The sequence below is a fragment of the Montipora capricornis genome, chromosome 13 (genome assembly GCF_036669925.1).
Source record: "Montipora capricornis isolate CH-2021 chromosome 13, ASM3666992v2, whole genome shotgun sequence".
NCBI lineage: Eukaryota > Metazoa > Cnidaria > Anthozoa > Scleractinia > Acroporidae > Montipora > Montipora capricornis.
Genome location: NC_090895.1, coordinates 21218013 through 21235512, shown reverse-complemented (window position 1 = coordinate 21235512; position 17500 = coordinate 21218013). Strand labels below are relative to the sequence as shown.

The window sequence follows — 17500 nt, the reverse complement described above, 5'->3', positions numbered from 1 at the left end:
ACTGTTATATCAGCCGAGAAAATGTAAGTTGAAATTTCACAAATTTATAGGCGTTCGTATGACTGGGGGTATACGAGGGTCTCAATGTGAGGGTAAATGGGGTAAAAATAATTAACCGTAAAAAAAAATTGTTCCCTACATTTGTTAATTTTAAAAAAGGTGCTAAACTGACGTATGACTTGTTGCGTTTGTTATTTGGTTGCTACTTTGACTCCGTACATGTCGTACATGTAGTACATAAACAAAGAAGCAATAAACAACTTCACGGAGCTAGCGAATAGCTTCCATCCTACAATAAAATCCACGGCTGAGATTTCAGATACTGAAATAACATTCTTGGATACATGTGTATACAAGGGCGACCGATTCAAAAAGCACTCTATTCTCACTACATACATAATTAGCGCATCACGGAATTTGAGTTATGTCCTTCAGATTCCGCCGTGCTCTGCGTCTTCGGGGCAGGTATGATGCTTTGCGGTCTCTTTGCTTAAATTCTCGTGTTTTGCCTCGATCATTGTCATTTTGCCCGCGTTCCGGTGAAGGAAGCTTCTGTTGCCCCAACCTCCTCCCCTGGTGCCGGTCGACGCGGCTACGCTTAACTCCCGCTGCATACCTTAGCTGCCACAGTTGTCGCGGTCTCCTCCCGTAACTTAGTTTACCGTGATGTGGTAATAGGTATGCAGTGAGGATCAATTACTATTCTTGATGTGCGCACGCACTTTAAACTGACAGAAACTTTCCAATACACGCCCTTTAACTCCTGCCACCCTCCAGGCGTCAGGAAAGGCTTCATCAAAGGCGAAGCCCTAAGGTTTCTTAGAACTAACTCTTCAAAAGCGAAATTTGAAGAACACATCGCATTATTCAAATAAAGATTACGCTAAAGGGGTTATCCAGATAACCTTCTGAGCATGACTCTATTTGAAGTCACTTTCAGCGAAAGAATGTCGGCTCTACAAAATAAACAAGAAACGCGCAAAAAAATTTTGCCGTTTGTAACAGAATACCGCCCATAAATGCCTGATCTCAATCATATTCTTATGAACAAATGGCATCAAAACCAGCCCTTACTAAGAAAAATATTTAAAAACCCTCCCCTTATTTCATATGGAAATGGAGGTCTTTGAAGTTCCTATCTTGACCAATAGGAGTCGTGTTTGGCCTGTCTACACCTTGAAACATCAAGCGATTCTGAAATCAGCGATGTTCATACGGATAGTGACTCAGAGGATCTTATTATTAGTAAGCCGGTAGTAACAAGGTCCGGAAGGTAAGTTAAGGCTTGGACACGGTTTGATGTCTAGGCAAAAAAAGGTACCCGAGGTAAGGTAGACTGCGCATTGACGGATTTTGAGGCATCAAGCATGGCTATATTTTGAGACAATTAACAGGCATATAACACCATATAAGGACAAACATGACACCACTCCTACAAGTAATTAAATGTAAGAATGTATGACGTAAGTTAAGTTGTATAGCCTTGTATTGAATACTTTTTCGTAGTTCACAGTTTCATACGTAAAATAATATTAGAAGTGGTATGATCTATAAAATATTAAAATTTTTCAAAAGAATAACTTATTTAAGCCCGAAATGATCATAAGACCTTTATTTTGCTTTAAAGATAAAAAAACACGGGTTTATTAATATTTAACTTTCTACAACAACAACAACAAAAATGAATAACTTTTTTGTTAACCGTAACTGAAATAAATTAAGCGATAGCCGTAAATGCCACCACCCCATTGAGACCCTCGTATACGCCATACCCTCAATCATACCGAACCATACAAACATCTGTAAGTTTTTCATTTTTCAACTTACATTTTTTTTCAACTGATATTACACCTGATATGCCGAAACTTTGCAGACTACTAAAGTAAAGGTACTCTTTCTATATCTGGAATTAGTTTTAAATCTAAACTTATGTGAATTTTCTGCAGCTATTTTGGAGAAGGGTCACTCTATTAGATGGACCCAATTTTTATATCCCACACGAAGCGTCCCTTCAAGTCTACTCATTTGCTGCTTTTTTTCCAACAATTATATCAGTGTTAGGAGTAGCGTTATCTTTAGGTCAGGGTAAATCCAGCACAGTTTAGGAGTCACTTTGATTGTCAATTTTCCGCATCCCCAGCAACTAGTCATGTTGAAGTTGAGGAGGAGAGCCATGGGACATTTCGTGAGGCTTATTGAAATCGATGTGCATTGGAATACGTGCGTTTCTTGAACTATCTGATTCAAACCTTCACCCCAACCCTCTCCCCTCCCCTCCCCTCCCCTCCCCTCCCCACCCCACCCCTACAGATCTAGAGTTGAATGCCTAACAACGAAATAGACCATTTTACAGTTGTAGCTAAGTTACTTGGCCTAAGAATGGAAGCGAGGTTGCCGGTGACCTTGCTTTGATACAAACATTTGTGCTTTTCTAATGTTAATGTAGACTAGCTAGTTAGAATTACGACAACACAATTTACATGATAAAAGCAGTGAGGTCTGTATCAATACAAAGTCACCGGCAACCTCGCAGCCACTCATAGGCTAGGTCACTGAGTAAACAACTGTAAAATAGCCTATTTAAACTACTGAATTTTGAAATACACAAAAAAAGCCAGTTATTTCAAGTATTATCGCACCTTCTTAATTTATCAGAATACCAATAATCGTTCATTTGTTTGGTGGCTTGAGGCAAATAACTGAAGTGACTTACTCCTCTCAGCTTATGCGGTGGATATCACATGGTGGCGAGAAGATAATAAACACAATATCGTGCTCATTCGTGAGATATTGTTTTTGCCATGAGAACATATAAAATTCATATCTTCTAACTAACGTGTAATTTCCTTTTTTTATTATATGGAATAAATATACATGGTAGAGATTGAAAAGCAGACTTTAATACGAATACATGTACTGGGTATTAATACAAACAAAAAAGGCGGGATTAAAGGCAAGAATCGTGACGTCTTTTCTGAATAGGTGGTTTGCAACCAATCTCTAGAGACACAGATAACAATGCTACAATGTACAATTGCTGGTGGATGAACAAAAGGAGCTAATGAGAGATCTTTTGTTTTCATCCACCAACATGGCGGCGATGACGTCACGTGAAAACCACTTATATGACCACTCGTGTTAGAAATGAATAATACGCCACTCGGTCCCTGGATGTTGCAGTCTTAATCTACGAGTGTTTTAGTTTCCGGTAAAACACTCCCGTCCATATATTAATAACTCATAACGTTCTGGTCCCAGTTGTTCAAAATCTGGATATCTTTATTCAGTGGATGAGTCACTATGCAGAGTATAAAATATACTTTACGTTAAAAGTTGGCCAAAGTTTTGGTACACGCCTTTCCTTAGATGTGTCTAAAATGCGCAAAGCTACCATTAAATGCGTGAACAAATTTCAAAAGCTTTGCACCGATTGGAAATCTTAGATGGAGACTTGTCCACCGCAGAAAGTTACCGGCCTTTGGACCTATGAGGCTTAGATGACTGCGTCAGCTCATGGAATAACCAGACATTTGTTTCTTGTGAAGAAGAAATGGTGCTTTGCCAAAACCACACTCAGCGGTTAACTGTTCAATAAAATCATTAAGCGATTCGTGTAAGATATGCAATGCATGACCACCTAACCAAAATAATGTTTCTCTTCTGTGTTTTGTGAAGTCATGCGTTAAAAAAACATGTCTTCATCGTAAGTCAATTCAAGTGAGGGTCCGACCGGCCTTCCCTGGCAATTCACTATCCACGGGTATGCCCCACATACTGTACTTCTGATCATTACATGTTCCATATTCTCGAGTATCTCATAGGTGAGTTTTGTTATCATTGATATATGCTATCTATTTATTCCACACTGCATGTATGCAAATTCGCTGGACGCAACAGCTCTTCACAGTGATTTTGAATTTGTGGGTGATATAAATTCAGTCCTAGCCCTTGACCCTCGACTTCTGCAGCAGTGCAATGGTCTGCAATCTGTCGGAATGGATAACGTTTAATTTGAGTCACACATTTCAGTTGGGTGCAAATAAAATTCTGAGGACCCAAACACTCGCTTTTCCAATTCGATGATCTACCAATCATTTATTCATTTGATTCATATCTTGACTCCCTTTGTTAGGTTTCCACAGAGGCAAACAAAGCCTAGACCTGAAGACAAGATGGAATTAAATATAACGCAGGTAAGGGAATAAAACGTGTTTAGACAGAACGACAAATGATATTTTAGATCCTAGAACAACGTTATGGCTGAATGACCCTGTGATAAACAGTTTAATTCATGAAATGAATTCTTTATGTAAAAACACGGATACGTTACAGTCGTGTGCGAAAAAGTTCATCGTTATTAGAATGCATCCGCCACAGTCAGGTAGACACGTTTTGCCAAACACATAAGTTTTTGTTAAACTGGCGACGTGAAGATGCTACATGTATAAAACAAAATGTCACTCTCGACGGTTATTAAAAAGTAACCATTGTCAAAGAATTAGGCTTAAATAGAGCCGATTGGTACTTCACACTACAAACTATATACTTAAAGCGCATAGAACGATCGGCTTCGAATTCGTCCCCTTGTTTGGAGCTAAAGTTGTTTGTTATGTATTTGTCATAAAGTTTCCCACAAGCTGATTGAGGCGGACACATTAGTCACAACCGTGTAAGAAATGCAAAAAGAGCAGCATCAAACAACTTTTCGTCCAGGTCTACTTGGCATCGGCTGAACAAAAATCATCATTTCAATTAAAACAAACAGCTTTAATGAATATAAGCCAGTAATTTATGTATTTGGTACGCTTTCATATCCCAAATACAGGTCCATTATTTGTTTATTTATTTTATTTTTGTTATTTTTAATGAAAGGAAAACACCTTGAAAGTAACAGGAATCATAAATTAGCATTTATTGAAATTCTTCATCGGATTCACCTAATTTCTTTTTCCTTTTAATTGGCAAGAAAAAGGCAAATACCAAAAACGACTGACTTCCTCCCTACCTTTGGATTAACATGACTTGATATATAAACTTGTAATTTTCCCCCTATGAATATCACATAGATCATTTAAAAGAAAAGACATTTTGACAACAATGTTCGCAAAACAATTATTACTCCATTAAATGTTCAAAGGGTACGTATGTAAAATAAAAGTTGTTGGATAGCAGAGAAAAATAAGTGAATCATGAAATAGCGATGTTTCTCGTGACGTCACCCATTGTTATTAATATGCCAACCAGAACTTAATTGGCGCTGTTGAAACAAGGACTTATTTTGTTCCGTGGTTGGAAACTAAGAAATATGACGTCAATGTTTGTAAACAAGAAAAATCGCTGTACTAGGATTTGTTTCAGTTGCCTATTTTAGGAACATTTATTATCAAAAATATGACACAGATGATAAGGTGAGGCTAATGGATTACTGATGTTTGTAGACTTGGGGTGAATTAAGGCGAGACGAAATAAAATGACCAACCAATAAAATGCAATGCAAGCAATTATTAGGCTGTTAAAAGGGTCCCCTCCTTAAATTACTGAGCCATACAATTGCATTTATAATTAAATAACAAGGACCATTTTCAAACCCTCTCTGAATAAAGCTTTTACATAGTGTCAATGCAGACATGTTGGGGTTCTCATAAAGGACTGAATGGTGGCCATGTTGGTTTACTAACTCATCCCCGGGGATTAGAACTCTGGTATGATGCAAAACGCTTCACGTGTTTTGATTCAATAAGACTGCGTTACTGATCACGGAAATGCCATCATAAAAGGCCAGAGGATTAAACTAGAGTTGCAATTAGAAGTGTTTGCTCTCAAGTAATCAGCCGTTCATTCATCTGTTAATTCATTTACTCACTCACTCACTCACTCACTCACTCACTCACTCACTCACTCACTCACTCACTCACTCACTCACTCACTCACTTACTCATTCACACTCACGCATTCACTCACTCATTCACATTCACTCATTCACTCACTCACTTATTCACTGACGTACTCACGTTTTCCACTCCGTCAATCAATCATTTCATTCATTCATTCATTCATTCATTCATTTATTCATTCATACCGTGATGACGTCATGTCAAAAAGCTCCATTCGTCTGATATTATTCCTTAATAATTATTTCAGTCCTTTTTTTCCCACAGCGACAAAAAATAGAGCCTGATGATTTGTCCCAGTATGATTTCATTAATTTTGCCAGCAAAAACTTCCAAAATGGAGAGATGTGCAGGTTTTCGAGAACCCCTCTCTTGGCACCGTTACTAAGCATTGATAAGGAAGAAGATCGAATGGTAATTATGAACATCATGTTGAAGATTTTACTGATTTTTATTGGGAGTGGTCGCTGGTACTAAACAATTTTTACCCCAGTAATCCTTATAATAGGTAATAATCCAACACCCTCAGGAGAAATTCACATAATAAATGCTGAAGCTCCTTCCATAACTACTGAACGTAGACTTTTCCTGCAGAAAATGGACCTACGTATAATCAGTGGGTGCATGGCTTTTATTCCTATTTTGTTTTTGTTTTTTGTTTCTTTTTTTGTTTTTTTTTTGTTTTTTTGCTTTGTATACCTTTTACGAAGGAGAAAACCTTTTGAAATACATTTAGTTACAAAAATGCACGATACTACACGACGTTTCGGAGTCATCTTGACTTCATTTTCAAGTGATAAATGTAATGGTCGTTTCAAGTTTAAATTAAGAAGTTGTTTATAACGTCAGCCAACGAATTAGTGTGTGCGCGATTAAATGTTCTAAGCAAATACTTTCGCGCGAATTGAGTCTGATTGTGTGCTCAACTTTGGCTTCCTCTCACGGATGAAAAGCATTTCGCGGACTAGACAGTCAAGCTTCCCTGACCTTTCTTAAAACACGGAGAACTGTTTCAAAAGCTTGGGGTTTGAAATTCCATGGCAACCTTTCACATGCGCACCAAAGGCGGAGGCTCTGTGTTCTTCAGTTCGCTGATGAAGATGACGAGTAGTGTAGCCGATATAATTTGTATCACACAGATCACATTTAAATTGATAAACAAAGCATTGTTGGCTAACGACGGGTGATTTCCTCTCCTGAAGTTTAAGCTGCTCGCCAATTTTTAAACCGTCTTGAATACCGATTGTATTGGGTTGCCGATGTTGTTGCTAAGATCTTTAAGCTGTTTACGAACGAAGTCCGCAGATCTCTGATCTTTGAAAGGTAGCACGACTCCAACGATGTTTCCCTGTGACATGGCGTTGTTTTTCTTGAGCTCGATTATTCTCCAAAAAGACTGAATTCAAAAACGAGGTAACTGTGGCATCAACAAGTCTATCCGGGTACCCCAGCTTAAAGAACATTCCCTTAAGACAATCGCACTCTCTCGCAACCGATTCCCAAGAAGATGAAAGGCGGTAGGCCCGTTGTAACATGCTCTTAATAAATTATTCTTTTAGCGCATATCTACGTGGCTCTGAAAATGTAAAAGGAGGCCATTGTTCGGTGGTTTTCGGCATACGCTGGTTACCAGTTCGCAGTGTTTCTTTTCCATCATCATGCTAAGGAATGGCAACTTGTTGCTGTCGGCCATCTCCATCGTTAAGGGGACACTCATTTAAAGTTACCAAGAACGCCGTTGCACCTTCAATATCTGACATTTGACATGTGTTATCGACATATCTCCTATAAAATGATGGTAACCTTTTCTTACGCTCCCTCGAGTAGAAGATAGGAAGGCTTTGGCTACAAGAGGGATTAGGGGTCCACCCATGTCCACACCATCAACCTGTTCGTAGAGCCTTCCATTAACTGAAACAGCTGATTTTTTGTTGCTACTTGCAATAATTCAACCAGATCGGACTTGAAAATGTTCAGTTTGTGTGTAACATTGAACAAATTGTTCGTAAAGCCTAAATTCGCACGAAAATGTTTGTTTAGAACATTTAATCGCACGCACACTAATTCATTGGCTGACGTTATAAACAACCACTTAATTTAAACCTGAAACGACCATTACATTTATCACTCGAAAATGAAGTCAAGATGACTTTGAAACGTCGTGTGATATCGTTCATTTTGGTTTTACTTTGTCTTTTTTTCTCCGACCCAAATCATCTTCTTGCACAATAACTTAAAACGAAAACGGTGTTTGGACGAGCAGGGATGGCGCAGTGGTGGCCCTGGTTCCATTCCCAGACTTGGCGTCATATATAGGTTGAGTTGGTTGGTTCTGTACTCTGCTCCGGGACGAATTTGCCGGGTACTATGGTTTTCCTCTCTTCTTAAAAGTCAATCTACGATTTGAAATGTGGTCACATGATTTGATTTGATTTCTGTTCAGCTGTACACTGCAGTGTCATCAATTAGTATCCAAGCGTTAAATGAACTGGACCTTTCATATAATTTATTATCATTGCATTCGAGAAGAGCGCGCGCACTCTAATCGGGCGTGTCAATCCCACGGGATGTCCCTCGGGCTACGATTCCGATGCCACACGATTTCAGAGTTTCGAACAAATAATCTCGATCTCTTATAATAGTGTGAAGCCTGGTTTTCACTAGTGACTCAAGCACACTGACAAGCAAAAGAGCGCTTATTTTTTTTTACTGAAAACAGGGTTGACCCAAGCGCTTGCGTGCGCTTGCATTGTTTGAAAACGAAAATTTACTTCGTCTGGCCAATTAAAGCACTTGTTGCAGATTGCCCGCTCCTGAGCATTTGAACAAAATAGCGGATGCCCTGGTTGGTTTTGAAGCTTATGTCGACGTTCCTTTTTATTAGCATAAGCTACTTATGCTTAAAAACTAGGCTTTACGGCTTGCCCATGGGAAGTCAAATCCTCTTGGACGAGGTTTTAAGGTCTCGCCATAGGTTCAATGATATGAAATTTGTGAAAATCGGCTTTTTTTGCAGAAATATCAACATCATGTCAAAGCTTCCAAAAGCACATGTTAACTTTGTCGTGGGCAAAATCGTGAGTTGACCATGCAAACTTTGCTTGGCGTTTTTTCGGCTTTAGCATATTGTCTAAGAGTCGCCTTTTTACGGAGCTACCACTCAAAACGTCTTTGTCCGATTCAGCTCATATTTTCAGGACTATTTAATATAGTTCGATGCACAAAAGCGGTCTCAGCGTTTTTCAATTTCTTTGACGTGCTTTGATTTTATACCATACGTTGTCTAAATTACCGGTCAAAAACATTATTTTTAACTACTTTGCTAGAGGATAAAAAGGCGAAACACGATATATCAAAAATCGTTGACACCGTTTGGTTAAACATTTAACTCAAATCGATTGCTTATTAAGAAATTTTCTAAAAAAAGTTCAAATCCCATGCAGCTAGAGCCTGTAAAATCGGACTACCTGTTTTTGCTTTGAGAACCCATCATATAAAAGTAATGTTCAAACAAAAGAATACTTTTTTCAAAACTACATTCAAGGAGCATTAAAATGATGTTTATTTTATTCTCATAGCATAAACACTGGAGAAATAGAAACGTTTCAAAAAGCTGACACCTCGAACCTATGACGGGACATTAAAAACCGGATGAGTGACCGTCCGGCTGTACACCCTGGGGAATGACACTGTTTGGCTAATTTAGCAAGAAAGGCAACCGATATCCCACAAAACTGATATTGCATTATAACTCATGTATTCCATAATTGTATTAATAAAATCATTTGCAACCAGATAACAGTCAAAAAACTTAAAGTGTTATACCTTCATCATTTGAATAAAAAACAAAAAAAGGATACCAATAAACGATTATCCCGAAAATATACAACTACTTTCAAATGTCTCGTCGATCAAAAAACAGTAATCGAAAGCACCTCACTAATCCTTGATTGCTGATACTAGTTATTGTTATTATTTATTATTGTCATGGCAGTAGATAAGCTTTAATGCCTAAGGTAAATACATTGATTGGGCGTGAGATCAAGTGACCGATCGCTGGGAATCTCTTTTAAAAAAAGCCTAAGTAGCTCTTAAAAACCTACTTAAATCTTAATTAAATCTATCTAGATTAAAATAATCGAAAATTATTAATCCTAAAATCCTACAAATGTAGTTTATAAAAGCGAGATAATCCTTGTGTGTTTTTTTTTAAATACTAATTCTAATTTCTATCCCTGATGAGTAATGTCTAAAGTCTAGTATTAGTTTTTTTTTTTCTTTTCTTTTTTTTTTTTAATGTTTGGTAGATTCTATATAAAATGTCAAAAGTGTCCCTAAATGACAAAGCACAATAAAATGAAATTATATATCAGTTCAGTTCCGTGCTCATTGTTCATTGTTCATGATCTAGTATCTTCACACTTGCAATGTTTATTATTATTAATATTATTATTATTATTATTATATATATTTTTTAATAATAATAACAATTCTTTATTTTTCAAATTATCAGTAAAAATACACACACTGAAAAAACCAAATAAAGAACTCTAAAACAAGTATTAGGCTTATAGAGATACAAATACTAATACTAATTCTAATAATAGCAATAATAGTTATTTTTTTTAAAAATTCTCGTTTCCTATAAACATGTGAATTAATATATAAAAAAAAATTAAATAACTCTTAGTATTATAGATTTGATAAAATAAAGGAAAGAAAAATTATAAATCAATATTGTAGAATGTCAAGACGCTCTTTGCCATAAACTCAGTGTCAGAGGATAACGCTATTTACAGAAGAACAAAAACTATCTGCATGCGACCGAGACTTCTAGTTCTAGATCAGTCTCCTGTATATTTGGGGCAGTTCTCCTCCTAGAACGCGAGCCTCGCAGGTAAACCAATGCAGACCTCAAAATGGCAAATGAGACTCGAGTCCTAATCCATGCGATAGTGGAAGGGTAACTCTCCTGTTTCTTCACTGCCAGTAGCTCAGCAAGACGGCTATGGTAGCGTTGACATTCGTTAGACATGCCGCCATTAGTGGTAAAAAATGTAAACGTACCCCGTTCTACCTCAAGAACTCTAGACAAGTAAAGGCGCTTTTTATCATTCTCGTGAAACTTGTAAATCTGCTCCGGGATGAGATTCTTGTACGAGTCTGCGTTAGGGTGGCATACCCCAACATCAAAGAACGCAGACTGTTCGCTCGCCAAGAAGCCCCGTGCACGGATATCCAGCCGCGCGTCAGGGACCTTGTTGGCTCCCCTCGGCAGCACTTCCACCGTAACTTCTTGAAGAACCGGCTCCACCTCGACGTCAGTACACAGCACTTGCAGAATTTCAGCCTCGAGATCTCAAATTCCTTGTGCCGTTGTATGATATATCCTCCACGCATACAAATCAAAGCATGGTCAGCGTCAAACAAGTCCCCGCAGACGCACACTGTTGGGATGTCATTGAGTTCCCAACCATATATCAAATTAATTGCGTCCCTAAACTCCCTCTTGTTAAGAGTGAAGTTCATTTCTTTTAAAGGTATAACGCTGAGCCAACTAGAGGCACTTTTCTCCTTTAGAAATTCAACAGCTCGCTGGGTTTTCAAAGGCAGAGACTTAGTCGCGTCTTCTAGGTCACGCCGCGCACTGTCAGCTCTCTCTTGACGCGCGCGTCGCTGCGCGCCAGCGACATCGTCGTCATTAGGTGGCTCTGCTGCTTGCTTGACAATCTGTTTCACAAGGGGGGCGATTGCTTTGATGGACGCCTCATATTCTTGTCGGGACTGGTTAACGGGATTTACTAGACCAAGGCCACCCATGCGCACAGGCAACGCGAGGAGGTCACGCTCTGTTTCGGCGACTTGATGCTCCAAAAGGGCTGGAATCAGAACATCAGAGATGGCGCGTTCTAAAGGTTCTAGTAAGTCAGCGATGTCGGGAATTATTATTATTATTATTATTCTTGTTATTATTATTATTATTATTATTATTATTATTATTATTATTATTATTATTATTATTATTATTATGATGATGTAGAAGTCATACTGCTCAGCTTAAATTTTTAACAGCTGGTAAATTTGTGGTGTCGGGCAACAACAAGTTGCGAATGAACACCAAAATTTTTCTTTTCCCTGTCCTTTACATTTCCAATACTTTTCTTAGCATCCTTGCTGATCCCAGCAATGCAGACTTATTATTATTATTAAATGTCAAACTGATTTGTTTGTCGTTCTATTAAAGGCTTCCTGTGCGATTTCGATCGCTATGTTGCGATTTATGATGGATATGCCAGAACCAAACTTCAACGACGAAGACTTCGTGGTACGTTTTATCCACTTAGAAAATGAGATTGATTGAAAATGTCATCGATAATGGTTACCGTTGATGAGGCCGAGGGACATTGGGATTTTCAGTTTTGCGGTTTTCCATTTTTTCTTAGCTCGGTTTTTCGGTTTTAGTACCTGTTGCGGTGTAAAGTGCAAGCGGTTTTTCAAATTTGGTATCCGATGCGCGGTTTGGTTTTTCCTGTTGATTCGGTAATTATGGAGGAGCAAGGGTGGCACAGTCGGTTAGTGCGCGGCCTTGGTGCATAAGGTCCCGAGTTCGATCCCCGGATCTCACATCCTTGTTTCGACTTCTTTCCTTTCAGTGTAGCCTAAGTAGCTTTAAATACCCTGAAAACGGAGCACTGATGGAAAGAGGGGGGTAAAATGAGCGTACCGTCGGCTTCCTGGGAGAGTACTCTCTAGAGAGTAAATAACGTGTACCTTTACCTTTACCTTATGTGTGTCAGCCTCGTGCACCGTCCTGCGATGTCACTCACATTTCACGAATTGGCCTCGTAACGAAGATTTAAGTTTGGATCCTCCACGTACAGTTACCAGTGAATTAAATCGATTACGGTTTTGAAAAACTAGTTTTAATAGTTTTGCCTGCAGTTTCCGGTTTTGATTGAAATGTAAAGTGCTTTTTTTGGTTTTTGAGCGATGTTTGTGCAGTTTTGAGGTTCGTTAATGAAAGACACCAATGCCCCCCTCATAGATCACAGCATGTGATGACAATGATAATGACAACGATCGGCGGTTCCAAGATCGTCAGGAGATCAAATATGTGTGGACAGCATTTTCCTACACTTGGAAAGCGATTGCAGTTCAGTCGTACGTGTTTCCCCGAGAAAATTTACCGCACGAGCGCATTAACGCGATCAAGTATATATCTGACTTGATAAGCGTGCTGAAATGCCGTATCCATAATACCGTTTTTAATATTTGCAGCAGGCAATGTGGCTAACTAATATATTTCTTTTTTATCCTGTCCACACATTGCTAGAATTCAGGGGAGATCCCTGAAAAAACTGCAAAGAAAAAGTGGTATTCCTCTGGCTCCTCTTTCAAGAGAAAAGATGTTTCAGAAAAGGTATGTGGTTCAAATGCAGGTGGTTTGCAACCAATCTCTAGGGACACAGAAATTAATGTTACAATGTACAATTTCTGGTTGGCGATGAAAAGGTCCTAATAAGAAATCTATGGTTTTCGTTTACCAGCATGGTCTTTTGTCACCCGGCGTCCATGCTGGTCAAATACGATAGAGTTCGTACCCCGAGCCTCTAGTTGATGTGTGTTGGAAGCGAGTTCACGGGTGCAAAACAAAAGCTTTGGTCACCATGTAAAAAAGGCCCATGGCCGTAACATAACCAGCTTTATTTTAAAAGATTCTCCAGAACATTGATGTGAGGTTCTCATTCAAAATGGCGGGACCGCATTCTCAAGTCCCATCGTGTCTTTCGGGCTATTTAGGCGTCATGTACCAATCATGTAATGTGACAGCGGCGATGACGTAATTTGACAACCACCTATAAGTATATGCTATTAACTGATTTCAAATTGAGTTTCCCCAAATCGGTGGTTTGCAATGAATCTCTTTTGTTTTCGTCCACCAACGTGGCAGCGATGACCTGATGCAGGAACTCGTGAGGTCCTGCCCAAAGTGAAAACCACCTATTATAGCACAGGCGACCCAAGCTTAATGGGATGGAAAGCCAACATACCCGACAAAAAGGATTTCTATGGGAATCCCGTTAAAAGACTTAAGAAGATAATTATATGAAAAAATTCCCAATTAAAAAACCTTACCTCATTGCCATTGTGGCAATCGCTTGCCAACGGTATCAATATCGTAGGCAACAGAGGAAGTGAAAAATCGCTCAAATCGCGTTGAATCGGGAAAATAACCACACATGACGGAACCTACCTACAATGGCAATAAAATAGGGCTTTTAATTGGAAGGTTTTTCATATAATTATCTTCTTAATTGGGATCCCCATACAAATCGTTATATTTTGTCGGGCATGTTGGCTTTTCCTCTCTCAGAGCTCTTGAGCTTGAGCCTATTATTACAGAACATAGATGTGGTTATCGTTGTAGGCATGGCACATATTGTGAGTACTGACGACCTAGTTTTTCCTAGGCCAAGATGTCCTTTTTGAGGCCAAGCGACGTTCCCCCTTTGACGATGATGAATCGTCCTACAACAAACATAGAGAAAATACAATTCATAACCAGCTTTGGTATTCGCTGTACCCAGCGTTTAAGGTAAGTGTACCATGCCTTTCAGTCATTGCACTTTCTTTTCTTTCGCTTTTTGTTGCGTTTCTTTTTTCGACATCCGTCGTGGATATAAGAATTTAGAAAAGGACATTTCAATAAATTTTCTCCTGCGCAGCATCGAAAATTATTATACCATTCCCTATCCTCGATTTCCATGCTTTTAGAAAAACCTGTGAACAAGGGATGACACTTTCTTTGCTTGAGTCTTAATGCGATTTTCTGATCCATATTTTAGAGATGAAATATACTGCCAAATTTGTCGTCAACTCACAGGCAATTCCGTTAAGACCAGTTGCTCACGTGGTTGGATTCTACTTGCCATGTGTCTTGGAGTTTTCGCGCCGTCAGATGAGGTATATGACATTACAGTTGCAACACACTTTATGTGATGTGGCGGACAAATAAAGATTCAGAGCCATCTTACAATGCTTCGACCTTCCCATTACATTGAGGTACAACCTTTAAAATCTGCCCTACTTTCTGGAGTGCAGGAGTTTATTCTCCACTGATGACAATGACAATCTTGGAAATATTAGGTGTTGAGGGTACTAAGAAGCAGCAAACATCATCTGAGAAGGAACACAACCAGCACACAAAAGCTTGAGTCGGTGCCCAGTTCAGTGCGTACCGCCTCAATTAATAACAAATAAATGCAATGGTCCTTAATTGACCACTGCAGCGTCGATCGATTAAGATTTTCCAATTGACATTCCTAGCTTTTCTTTCCAGCTATTAAATTATCTCAGGAACTTTCTGAAGCAAGGTCTAAATGGTTTCGGTCAATACTGTCATCAAATCCTTCAGCGAACTCTTCAAGTCAATTGCAGACGCCAGCCACCTACAACTGTTGAACTAGAGGTGAAAATACATTTCTATCACTTATATATAAGAGCGGAAGGAATCGGAAAAAATGTTTCACTTACCCCGTTAATATTACCTCTGTTGCTCCAACCACGCCAATCTCTCTTTTACTGCAAATGCTCTTGGTGTATTTTGATTTCGGAAGGGGTGCTCAAACCTAATGAGGGAAAGCTGTAGATTTTCCAATCGGGTAGCAAAAGAAAATAGTTTGATGCTACTCTGATGTTAAGAATTATGAATTGAAATAATAAACGGTTATAATTCTAATGATAATAAATAATTAATGATAATCATAATTAAAGATAGTTATACTAATTATAATGATTAACTATAATTTTAAAATGTAATTATACTTATTAAATTATTATTATCAGATAATTATAACCATTCAAATTAATTATTTATTTAAGTATAATAAACAATTAACTGTAATTATTATTAATAATTGATTATAATTATAAGAAACGATTACAATTCAAAAACCCATCGTTTCGACACTCCTATGCAATTCACCAATTTGCCGAAAAGGAAAATAAGGGTGCGCTCATTTAGTAGATATTAACACCCTTTCCCTTAAGCTCTCTTAAGCACGATGCATGCAAAGAGGTGTCAGGCAAAAGATCGCCATCCTGGCGATTCAAAGGAGCTGGACGCCGTTGATTTTTGGCTTTGCAATGAGAGTGATGAAGTTAATGGACGATTTCGCTCGATATCGATTTGTCAGTGCTTGTTCTCATTGACATCTTCAATTATTTTGCAACAGGCCGTCAAGAATCGATGCAATCCAACTTTACCAGTGACGTTCATGGATGGTTCGACGAGAGAGTTCGAAGTGGATCCGGCTACGACTTGCGCAGAACTTTGTCGGCTAATCAAAGAAAAACTTGGAGTGAAGAACATCTTTGGTTTCTCGATGTACGTTGCATCGTTAGAGCAGGTACTTTTGAACTTTTAGAGTGGATTAGAAAACGCATTTTAGTGCTAGAATAACACAAACTCTTTGTTAATTATATTAACATTGCACTATGAGCGGTATCAGAATGTTGTCTCGAACTAAAATAGATAGCTTTGCTTTTTTCGTTTGGCAGTTGAAATTGAGAATGTACATCTAACCCTTAACCTAACATTAACCCTATCACTAACTCGTCGCGTTCCTATGATCTGAACAGGTAGCCAACTGGGGCTGTGGCAATGAAAGCATCTTTGATGCCGTGTTTTTAGCGGAGCGATACGCGCATACCAAAAACAGGGAAGACCAGCACGCCTGGAAATTTTACTTCCGGAAAGATTTGTTTGAGCCTGTCGTGTTTTCCAGCGGTGACAATGTGGCAACAGATTTGATTTATCATCAAATCATTGGCGGGATTCAAGCCGGAGAGTACGTCTGTCCAAAGGTCAGAAGAAATTTTGTACTTTGTCACACGCAATTAAGGCACGGAGGTGTATTGGTTAGCTCACTGGAACCCCGCCCCTAACAGGCGCTGGTCCCAGACAGTCCAAAATCCTGAATTCAGAATTTTGGCAGTCCAAAATCCTGAATTCAGGATTTTGGCAGTCCAAAATCTTGAAATCAGGATTTTGGAAGTCATAACTCTACTGAAATAACTCTATTGATAGTTAACCTCCACCAACATGGCCGTATCATTAGTGAGTGCAATCAAAGAATAGCCGCGAAGTGATTGCAATAACGCGAATTTATGTTTTAAGATGACTTTCTCGTTTCCGTTCCTGTCGTCGATGCTAACGCTTTCTAATGAGTCGTGTGGGACCTCTCGATCGCCTTTGCCGTTATTACATGAACCAATTTCCGAGTACAGTCTAAAGCGTAGGCCCGCCTCTCAATATTTGCTATTATTTAATTAACACTTTGTGACGTTAAGGTGGTATGATACCCAACATTTCAAAGTTTACCTTAAATTAAAGAACAAAACACGGTTTGCGAGGGAGTAGGGAATGGAGTTATTTTGTTCTCAGGTCTCTGACAGCACATGGTAAATCTGGCTAGCTGAGCTTGAGGGGCTTCTTAGCGAAGAGACCACACGTCAAAAGGCAGACTATTTGCCGAATTCTGGGTCCTCCACTTACAATCACAAGTGTACGTTTTCCGTTCTAAGCAAGCAACCCAAAACTGAAAACT

At 38.8% G+C, this 17500-nt stretch overlaps 1 protein-coding gene across 2 annotated transcripts in view; it reads left to right on the top strand.

Annotated features, from left to right (window-relative positions):
- The first annotated feature begins 3684 nt into the window (after positions 1-3684).
- The window catches only part of LOC138029492 (myosin-VIIa-like), a 21228-nt gene continuing 7412 nt past the window's right edge, over positions 3685-17500 (top strand). For both annotated transcript variants that reach the window (XM_068877216.1, XM_068877215.1), the window contains exons 1-10: positions 3685-3821; positions 4133-4193; positions 6159-6305; positions 12136-12216; positions 13225-13311; positions 14363-14487; positions 14738-14855; positions 15232-15360; positions 16127-16300; positions 16533-16757. In XM_068877216.1, coding sequence (XP_068733317.1) covers positions 4173-4193; positions 6159-6305; positions 12136-12216; positions 13225-13311; positions 14363-14487; positions 14738-14855; positions 15232-15360; positions 16127-16300; positions 16533-16757 — 1107 coding nt within the window. In that variant the 5' untranslated portion in view covers positions 3685-3821; positions 4133-4172. The remainder of the gene's footprint in view (positions 3822-4132; positions 4194-6158; positions 6306-12135; positions 12217-13224; positions 13312-14362; positions 14488-14737; positions 14856-15231; positions 15361-16126; positions 16301-16532; positions 16758-17500) is intronic.